This window comes from Physeter macrocephalus, chromosome 20 (genome assembly GCF_002837175.3).
Source record: "Physeter macrocephalus isolate SW-GA chromosome 20, ASM283717v5, whole genome shotgun sequence".
NCBI lineage: Eukaryota > Metazoa > Chordata > Mammalia > Artiodactyla > Physeteridae > Physeter > Physeter macrocephalus.
The window spans coordinates 95,972,949-95,983,423 of record NC_041233.1 but is presented as its reverse complement, the minus strand read 5'-3'; the positions used below and the strand labels follow the sequence as shown (position 1 = coordinate 95,983,423).

Genomic DNA, 10,475 nt, shown 5'->3' with positions numbered 1-10,475 from the left:
ATTTTGCGGCGCCCAAGACAAGCCTCGTGTATAAGTAACTTTGTTTATTAAATCTGACACCCACCAATCTGGAGTTATCTGCCTGTTTCTTCAGTCTTTCTTTGCTCTCCTCCTACGGGCAGGGAGAACTGAGCGCTGTAGGTGCTGAGAACTTGGCGTTTCTGAAGTGCTACGATTATGTATCCTATCACTTCCAGAAATGGTTTTTGAAAGGCTGCCAGATTTTTAGTTAAACTATTGTGGCTTGTGGGCACGGCACAGAATTGGGAGAGCTGGAGCCTGAGTTCTAAACCTCATACTAAAAATAAAGAGCTTTATGACCCTGGGAAAGGCAGTCAGCTTTTCTGAACCTCTTTATCATTTATAAAATTAAGAACTTCAAACTAGATACCTAGGATTCTTTCCTGGTCTAACATTTGATGTGTTTCTCTCTGAGTCAAAGCATCAACTAATGGAGAAAGTTAGAACTAATGTTCTAACGTGGCACCCCAGGTTAGGGGGTGGATAATAAAATATTTATTTATACCACTCTTTCATGAGTAGATATAGTAAAAGCTGATGCAAAACCTACCAGTAGAGCCTCTTCTTTCTTCACGTTTGGCATATTTGTAAATAGCAACAATAAGTTCCATAAAGTGTTCCTAGAAATAAATAAAATTCGTATTCGTTACTCCTAAATATCAGTAATGATATCACAGTGAAATTTTCAAATCAATTTTTGAGGGGAAATGAATAACTTATGTATAATATATTCATTTTCTTAAGTAGCATTATTTCTATTGATGGTTTATGTACTAATAAGGCAAAAGAAAGAAACTTTTGCTCAATGAAAAGTGATAAAATAAAAATAGTATTTGATCTCAACAACTGCCTTCAATAATCTGCAAAATGATGATCATAATGATTCTTTATATCATAATATTGTGTTATATAATATAGTCAATATAATGTTAATAATAACATTAATATTCATCATCTATCGTCCCCAAGGAGGGTACCAGGGAAGTCATATTAACACTGATACCTTTATGTCTAGTTTATTAGCTGACACGGTGATGATGACAGACCCCTACCTTGCTATCCACGTTCCCCCCTCCAGTGTGCTACGTAATGGCTGGGAATTTCCACCACGGGGCTGCCACACATGAACTCGGGCTTCTATTCTTCTTCTGTCTTCTTTCTTAAGAGGCGCTGCCATGAGAACACAGCTCCGTTACTTCTGAGTGCAGTGACATCCCCACTGCTGTCTTGTTCCCCCTTCAGGACACATCTGCAGTGGTCCTTTCTCCCAGAAATGGAAAGTGGTCTTCCCCTTCACATAGCTTTTTTACTTTTTCACCTGAGCTTTAAAGCAACATGCGTGGCGTGGTGCCTTTAAGTGTTATAACATTCTTCATCAAAGTGGCCACTTCAGCTTTTACTTGTGGTTCTGTCCCTATAAGCATGAGCCTTTGTTCTGAGCTGGAGCCCGGGGAACACGTCCCATAGTGCTCTCTGTTTTCCATCCTCCTCTTTCCTCTGTTTCTTCCCCAGCTTCCTCCTTTCTCCTTCAGAAAACACTCTCTCTCTCTCTCTCTCTTTTGCGCACGCACACACACACACACACACACACACACACACACACACACACACACACACACACACACACAATACCACCACCACCAATAACCCATCAGAAAACATCATTAACTCATACAAACAGATGGGACAGATGATGGGAGAGATAGGATCGCCAGCCCAGACCTGCGATCACAGCTGACTCACTGACTCAGCTGAATCACAGTCTAAACAAATAGTGATACAAGATCGGTGCACAGCAGAGGATCACCGTTTGAATTTTATGACCAGGTCAGAAGTAAGTATCTTACAGCCTGTTACAGAAAAGCACTTTTAAACAGTCCTAAGTTTTTCTGGACCCCATGTCTGCCCCAAGACAGGCGGCTAAGCAAGCGAGGATTCTTTTGCGAGACTGCAAATTCGGGACACCACGACCAGGAGAACAGTTGTTTCATGATGTATGGCTGAAGGTGTGCATTCTACGTGCTATTGGTCAGTGACGATAAAGTAGGTTATCAGTGCCTCTGTGGATTTCCTGTTGCCCCTTCAAGAGCCACCATTTAGAAGCATCTAATCAGGTATAAAGTGCTGGGAGTGAGAAAACCTTTTCAGGTTGCCACTGCACTTCGGACTTCCTCTTCAGATTTTCTAAACTGGTAAAAATACTATTTCACATCTACCTGCACAATTTTGTCTGTCTGTTCTTTCCCCACTTGAGCACAGAAAATATTCCCAGGTAACATGATGACAACCGTTCTGATCGCTCATTTTTCTTTTGGTTCCAAATGACCAATGAGACTGATTAAGTCCTCAAGGAAACACTCACCTTTACTGTCAATAGGTGGTCATCTTAACTAGTCAGGATAAGTAAATAGGGCCAGTCTCTAATAACCAAGGAGGCAATCCACATTTCCTTTTCAAAGCTGGGATGGGGAAAATTTGTGATGGAGGAGACACTGAATATTTGAATACAGTGCTTAAATATGTGTACACATGTTTATAGTATCATTATGCCATGTATCCTGGAGTTCATAAATCTAAAGTTTTTGGCAGTGGCTCTCAAAGTGTGGTCTCTCCACCAGCAGTGGCATCAGTAACACCTGGGAACTTGTTAGAAATGCATATTCTTAGGCCCTACCCCCAGACCTTCTGCAACAGAAACTTTGGGAAGGGACTGGCCCTCGGTGCATTTTGATGCACAAGTGAGTCTGATGCAGGGTTTAAGTACCCTGGTTTTAGGATGTTTCCAAGAATGAGCCCTTTTCCTTTTGTCTTTTTAAAACAATGTGGACCAATTAAATTGTCCCTTTTCTGAAGAGCATGTAATCACACTGAACAATTGTTCATACGTTTCTCAAGCATATGTTAATCATATTAGAAATGCCCTCCCCCTTTCATCCAAAAGGGAAACATCCTTTTAACGTTTGGGAGCACCTGAACGGAAAGACTCCGATACACAAACAGAAAGGAAATATACGTGCAAATGGTTCTCACCTATGCACAGAAAATATCCACAAGAGTTACCCCTTAACACTACTTAGCTGAGAGAGGAGTAGAAGAGAATGTGGGAGTGAGGTAAAGGCATAAAAAAATACAGAAAAAGGGCATTAAAAAATCATGAAGCAGCTTATGTTTAATCATAGATAAAATGCTTGGTGAAGTCCTAAGAGGGGTATCTGAACCTGTAAGCCGGTGCTTTAAATGTTATTGTTTTCACTTCCTGGACTTCCATCTCTGTGACAGGGTGGGCAGTACTGGGGTAACGTGTGGGAAGCACTTACCACATCAGTCCTGATTAATCAGCTGACATTTATTGAGTGTTTACTGTTACCCACCCCCGCCCCCAGTTGGGTTAAAACGGGAATGCTGGAAACACCTCTCGGCTTTTTAACAGGCTTACTAGTTGAAGAGATGGGAGTCAAACGGAAACACTTGGGCTCAATCAAATAACATGATCAAAAATGAGGCACAACACAGATTGCAAATGCAGGGTGGCTGCAAATGCTGGGGTCACTCTGAGTGGCTAGTGTTTAAGAAAGAAGGCTACAGGGGGCAGGTGGACCTCAAAGGATGCTTACTCTCTGTAGTGGACTGTAGAAGTGGCCTCAGTTCTTCTTCCTGGATCTCTGCCCCTTGGCAATGCAAGTTTCCAGTTCCTCACATTGAGAGTACTCCTGTAATTGGAATTCGCCTTGTAACAGAGGCAGTGGTGAGGTGCCAGTTCCGAGCCTGGGCCTCAAGACACCTTGCATGCTTCTGGCCGCTCTCTTGGAACCTGTCCAGCCGCCATGAACAAGCCCAGGTTAAGCCTGTTGAAAGGAAAGAGACGACATCCATTAAGAGATGAGCTGTCTCGGCTGAGGCTATCTGAGACTAGTCAGCACCCAGCAGCACCACCAGTGAGCCCAGTCAAAATCGCCGATCCACAGAATCCTGGGCTGTGTGAATCAATATTGTTTTAGGCCAACAAATTTTGGGCTGGTTTGTCATACAGCAGTAGATAGCTGATACAAGGTCTGAAAGGTGGAGAGGGAGGGAGAAAGCATTCTAGGCTGGAGTTGCAACTCCAAACAGGTTGAGAGTCAGAAATGTGTGAGGTCGGGACAAAGAAAAGTGAAGACACCAGTAGGATTGGATGTCTGACCACTTTCTTCCAATAAATCAGGAGGAGCATGAGAATTTAAGAGAACATATACTGGAAGTCAGACCTGCACTATTACAATTCTTGAAGTGCACCATCAGGCCCTAAGAAATAGGAGGGCCCACATGTTGAAACATACAGTGAGCTTCAGTACCCCATCTGTCCAAGATGTACTTTGAGAGAGTAAGGCATTGTTTTCTAGCCAACTAGATTATGCCAAGGGGGAAAAAAGAAAAGATCTTTGTGGCTTACAGTCTGCTTTTACTTTTATTTATTTCTTTGCGTTACGCGGGCCTCTCCCGTTGCGGGGCACAGGCTCTAGACGCGCAGGCTCAGCGGCCATGGCTTACGGGCCTAGCCGTTCCGTGGCATGCGAGATCTTCCCGGACTGGGGCACGAACCCGTGTCCCCTATATCGGCAGGCAGACTCTCAACCACTGTGCCACCAGGGAAGCCCTGCTTTTACTTTTTATATAGAGAAGTCTAAAGTTTATGTGACTTACTTTCAAGAAACTGCTAGAGGCAACTTCACAGAATCCCAGAGTAAAGGATATAATGTAGCTAGAGTGCTTTTAAAATCTTAAATTCTCACAACGTGGATCTAGTAGGCCATTGAATAACAAACAGCTTCGACTCAATTTTATTAGATCATTGAATATATTTGTCACCATTAAAAAACACAAGAGAAATAGTTTCCTTTAAATGCTAAAAATGTGTTCTTTCTGTTGAGTGGTACTTGCCAGGACAGAACATCCCTGGGAGATGACGGATTCTTGTTTCAAAAGTAGCTTCTTAAATTTGGCGGGACAGCGGGTGGAGGGTTCGGAGGGGGATGGGTTGAGTTAGGGTGGGGCGGGTGTGATATTCAGATGGAACAATATTTAACCTACAGCCCCTCATGCCTGGGATCCTTTGTACCAGCAGGCACGGAGGCGTCCTTCGTTTCATTCAGTTATTTTTTTTAAAAAACGGACTAGTTGACGAAGTGCCAGAAACTTTATAGCAAATGGCCTTACTGAGCCACTGTTTTATTCATTCAAGCAGTGCTCACATCAGCAGTACCCCATAGGTCAGAATATCACGGCGAACGGGGAATTTCCACAGCAGAAAAGGCAACGGTAATCAAGCCTGAAGCGTCCCGCGAGGGGAGCCGTGGAAGAGGCAGCAAACCTGAAGAGCTCCCCGTGTGTGCGCGTTAGCGGGGGAGCGAGCGAGACAGAAAGTTGTTCTAATTGCAGCCTGTCTCCTGCGAACGCGTTGCTCCCTTTGGACTCTCCGGTAACCAGTTCACCCAAAACTTTTCTGCCACGAGGCCCCGTATCCCCCGCGTGCTCCCTTCCTTCCTGCGCCGGCTAACAGGTCCCCGGTCACCGAAGCGTCACCTCTCAGCCCCCGGGAAATCTCCGCAGCCCCCCTCGGACTGCAGCCTGGTCGCCGCCCGGCCTCCCAGTGCAGCAGTCGGGGCGACGGAGAGGGAGGCGGCGCGCAGGCCACGGAAGACCCGGGAGGACCGACTCGCGGGCCGGGCTCGGGCCTCAGCATGGGGAAGGGACGCGCGGGCCGAGCTCGCCCCGCAGGTAAACAGGCCGGCGAGGCGCAGGGCGCTGCCGCCGCGGCCGCCCAGCGATTTCCAGGCACGCAACTCCGCCTCCAGGGCTCTCTCCCTCGCGCGCTCGCCCCGCCGCCCGCTCGCAGCCTCAGCAGCCGCCGCAGCATCACTTCACACAAAGGACTGTTCCCCGCCGAGCAGCTCCTCCACCTCCACGTCCTCCTCCGGTGACGGCAGCCCCGACAGCCGGGCTCGGGCGCGGCGGCGGCGCGGGGAGGACCCGCCACTCCCAGCAACCGCGGCGGCGGCTTTTTTTTTTTTTTTTTTTTTTTTTGCTTAAAAAACATTTTTTTTTTTTTTTTTTGCCCTTACACTGCTTGGCCTTTCTGTGGTTCCACCCACCTCTTCTCTCCCTTCCTCCTCCTCCTCCCGTAAACAACTCTCCCACAGCTCCCGCCAATAAATAAATTAGGAGGAGGGTAAGGGGGAGGGGTGCGGGGGGGAGGAGGGGAGAGGAAAAGAGAGGCAGCGCGAGAGAGCGAGGCAGAGTCCGAACCGACAGCCAGGAGCCCGCACGCACCTCGCACCATGAGATGGCGACGCGCCCCGCGCCGCTCCGGGAGGACCGGCCCCCGGGCCCCGCGCCCCGGCCCTGCCGCCCGCTCGCCGCCGCCGCCGCTGCCGCTGCTGCTGCTGCTGTGGACCGCGGCCCTGGCGCCGGGGGCGGCCGCCGGCGACGAGGCGGCTCCCGCGGGGGCCTCGGTGTGCTACGCGTCCCCGCCCAGCGTGGGCTCGGTGCAGGAGCTGGCTCAGCGCGCCGCGGTGGTGATCGAGGGAAAGGTGCACGCGCCGCGGCGGCAGCAGGGGGCACTCGACAGAAAGGCGGCGGGCGAGGCAGGGGCGTGGGGAGGCGAGCGCCAGCCGTCAGCCGCGGGCCCGGGAGCGCTGCCCGCCGCCGACCGCACCGTGTCCTCCTGGCCCACGGGCCCCGCGCCCAGCGCCGCCGAGCCCGGAGACGAGGCGCCCTATCTGGTGAAGGTGCACCAGGTGTGGGCGGTGAAAGCCGGGGGCTTGAAGAAGGACTCGCTGCTCACCGTGCGCCTGGGCGCCTGGAGCCACCCCGCGTTCCCCTCCTGCGGGCGGCTCAAGGAGGACAGCAGGTACATCTTCTTCATGGAGCCCGATGCCAACAGCAGCGGCCGCGCGCCGGCCGTCTTCCGAGCATCCTTCCCCCCTCTCGAGACGGGCCGGAACCTCAAGAAGGAAGTCAGCCGGGTGCTGTGCAAGCGGTGCGGTAAGTTCCTCGCCTCGCGGGGCGCGCTCGGGCGGGGCGGGGAGGGCGCACTCCCGGGGCGCGGCGGGCGCCGGGCTTCGACGGCTTCCGGGCGGACGCGGTCTGAGCGCTGGAGTTTGCGGGCTTGGAAGCCTCTGGGCGATCCTCAGAGGAGGAGGGTTCGCGGATTGGATTCCACAGGCAGCGCCTTCTCCAGTGTCCCGGTTTCGAGGCATTGCCATTGGTGAAAGCCCAAGTTTGGTCCTCGGTTGGGGCCGCCTCAAACTTTTTAATTCCTTGGGGTTTCGTTCGCCAAGTAGAATGGAAATGGGCCGGCTGCTTTCTTGCGCGTGCCTTCTTGAACTCTTTCGTTAGGAGTTGCTGTTAAGGGCGGCCGTGTGGGGCTTTTCCTCTGAAGGAGGAAAGGTGAGTCGGACAGGACTGTAAAGTCTTCCCATCACTTCGAGTCCGGAGTGTGGACTTGGTCAGGGGTTTGTGTCTATGGAGAGTCCAACAAGAAAAGGACAGAGCACTGCGATTCCCCTTGCGATGTGGCAGAGTTTTTGGCGAACTCATTGTCCGGACAGACAGGTGCAGTCTGCACCTTGTGAAACTGTGTATGTGAGAAGTATAAAGTTGGGTGTTTTCTTTTTGGTGACGTCATGTCAAGAATTTTTGTTTTCACAGTATTTTAGTTTGGAGTATGCTTTGGCACGTCAGTGCATCAGAACAGATGAGCGTCATTATGGAGCTTCACATGTAGGCCCTTAAGGAGAATTTCGGGAGATAAGTTTAGCAATCGTGTTTCAAAGACCTTTCCCGATTTTACCACTGCAAAGGGTTCTTCCCAGGTCTCCTTAGTATTATCAGGTCTGAGAAATCAGCTGATAATCTGATTACATTTCTGAAATAGCATTACGTTTATGCTACTCATAAACTAATTTATAGGTTCTAAACATTTGTGTAATTTCCTGATCATGTAATCACTAAAACATAGAGGGGTTTCTCCTCAAACCAAAAATTAACATGATTACACATCACAAATTATAACACGCATAATAGATTTTCTCCTGGTCTTGATGTATCCGTCTGATAGATGGTTGGGTTAATTGAATTTTTACCAAACTCGGCACCATGCCATGCTCAGTCTGCCTGTGAATGCAAAGTGTGTCAGCTCTTTTCAGTTCGTATCAGTTGATGGCCAGTTATTTAAATTTCTGATTGGCATTTCTGATGCTTGTAGCCTGCGGTTAATTAATGCCTAACGATTTGGTTTTGATGTCAGGGAAGAGCATTGCTTATCCTCCATTGCCTTATTTTCACAATGCACTTTGTGCGCCAGAGACCTGTTAAGATTGCACCACTCTGTGGCCGGAAGCTGTTCTCAAACAGTGGTGCTGAAGAAAGCTAAGTGACGTTGGGATTCCCCGGGTCTGGCTGATAGATGTCACTATAAAACATGGGAAATTCTCTGCTGGGAGCTGTCTTATTAGGAAACACAAAAGCTCCTCACCACTGAACTGCATCATATGTTATTCTGTTAGAGAATCTGAAACAAAACATTTTAAGCCACGCTGTCATCCCATTTTCACGTGTTTTATAGTATGCCGTTCAGGAAGGATTTTGCTTTTACCCCAAACCATATGAGTTGTGGATCATTTACTGCACATGGTGGAAGTTAATACAAAGGGGATTGTAGTTGGCAGTGATGCCTAGGATGGGGGGTGGGGTGATGCTAGATAAGCCATGGTATTAGTTATGCCTTCTAACTAGAAAGAGATGTCAATTTTCAGGGATAAACTTCTTATAAGGGTCCAGAGGACGCTTGGAAATGGAAAATTCATGTTGTCTGGAGAAATACTATTTTCGTGCTTCTAAGCCAAAAAAGCTTCACTAAAGGTAGTTTTGCCCTTTTGTTTGCCAAAGGAAATACATAGTTGTAAGTTGTGGCATGCTAAACAAAGCAGGGTTATTTTAATGAACTGGAAATCTCCTGCGTGTAATGTAGTAGATTAAGAAATCATGAAGTTACTGCTTCAGGTGTGTGTAATTATTGTGTATGTTTGGTGATTTTAGGGTTATGTACTTTAAAGTACGATACTGCGTGAAACTTTAATAGGTTTAGCTAAAGACTTCCTGAAATCGTGCTCAAAGTTTCTCTTGGATTTTTATGAACATAGTAGTTATTGTGACATTGTAGGCTATAAGTAAATAGTATAAGCTATTTTATATAATGGAAACTCAGTAAATCCATACTTGGAATATGGGGTGTAAAAGTGTGTATGTGTGTGAAAACTTGTGAATTCTTCCAGTTGTGTGGTCTGTTTAACAATGCCATCCTGAACCTACCAGGCAAAGGAACACAAATTGGAGAAAAAAAAAAATGTACAGAGAATAGGGACTGATTTGTCGTGGTTGAGCTGCTTCTGTGCGCTTCTGGTTAGGAGATTTCGGGGAGAGTGATGGAGCAGAGGGTTCTTATCTAACCACTCGAAGCTGCCCTGGGGGCGCGATGGTTGTTCCTGCCTGAGCCCTGATGCTAGGCTGGAGAGGGGATATAGCCAAGTCATTTTGTGATATCATACCCGGGGGAACAGTTTCCAGCTCTCCTTTGCTCAGCTGCAGTGTTGTTTCCTACAAGTTGCTTACTAGTGTAGAAACTACACGTGCAACAGATTAGCCTTAGGGTTGAGCTAATGGAAGTCTTCCCTGAATTATTTTTTCTCTCCTCCCCACCCCCTCTCCCCATTTAAGAGAAACTCCTGAGTAGAGTCTGTGTAAAAAGAAGCTCTTCTCTGAACAATGGACTTTTGGAAACAAAAACTGTGTAGTGTATTTTAGGTGACAACACAGAATCTCATAGCTTGTTTGCTCTATGTTTGAGGTTTGTGTGAATTACACTTCCTTTACAGCTAAATTCTTCCCATTCTCTGCTTTCTCTCTTGCTCACTACACAGGCTAAGACATTTCTAGGTTTTATATTTATTGGAATGCAAAATAATTTGCTGTGCAATTAAATTGCCGTTATTCAAACAAATCATTGTTTGATGTACTACACTTCTAGTTTTCAAAGCATTGCGGTTGGTTATACTAGGCTGTAACTGATTCCCCAAAAGGAGTAAAAATACTGATGCTGAATAACATCTATAATTGGGCCATGCAAGATTTGTACATCAGTTGTGTTCTTACAAGCCAATCTAAATATTCAGTATATTATATCATATTGGAATGTATAATAATGCAAACATGTTTATCAAATATTTATGATCAACGTCTTTCTTTTTCTCATGTCCTCAATAACAAAGTGTGCTGACCTTATGGTGTTATGAAAATGACAAATGCTGCAGGGATTTTCCAGCCAGCTATTGAAGAGAATTATTCTTTTTTTTTTTTTTTTTTTTTTTTTTTGTGGTATGCGGGCCTCCCTCTGCTGCGGCCTCCCCCGTTGCGGGGCA

At 47.3% G+C, this 10,475-nt stretch overlaps 1 protein-coding gene across 1 annotated transcript in view; it reads left to right on the top strand.

Moving 5' to 3' along the window:
* Positions 1-6,335: 6,335 nt before the first annotated feature.
* The window catches only part of NRG1 (neuregulin 1), a 1,065,472-nt gene continuing 1,061,332 nt past the window's right edge, over positions 6,336-10,475 (top strand). Inside the window, exon 1 of the mRNA XM_024131433.1 lies at positions 6,336-7,041. Coding sequence (XP_023987201.1) covers positions 6,336-7,041 — 706 coding nt within the window. The remainder of the gene's footprint in view (positions 7,042-10,475) is intronic.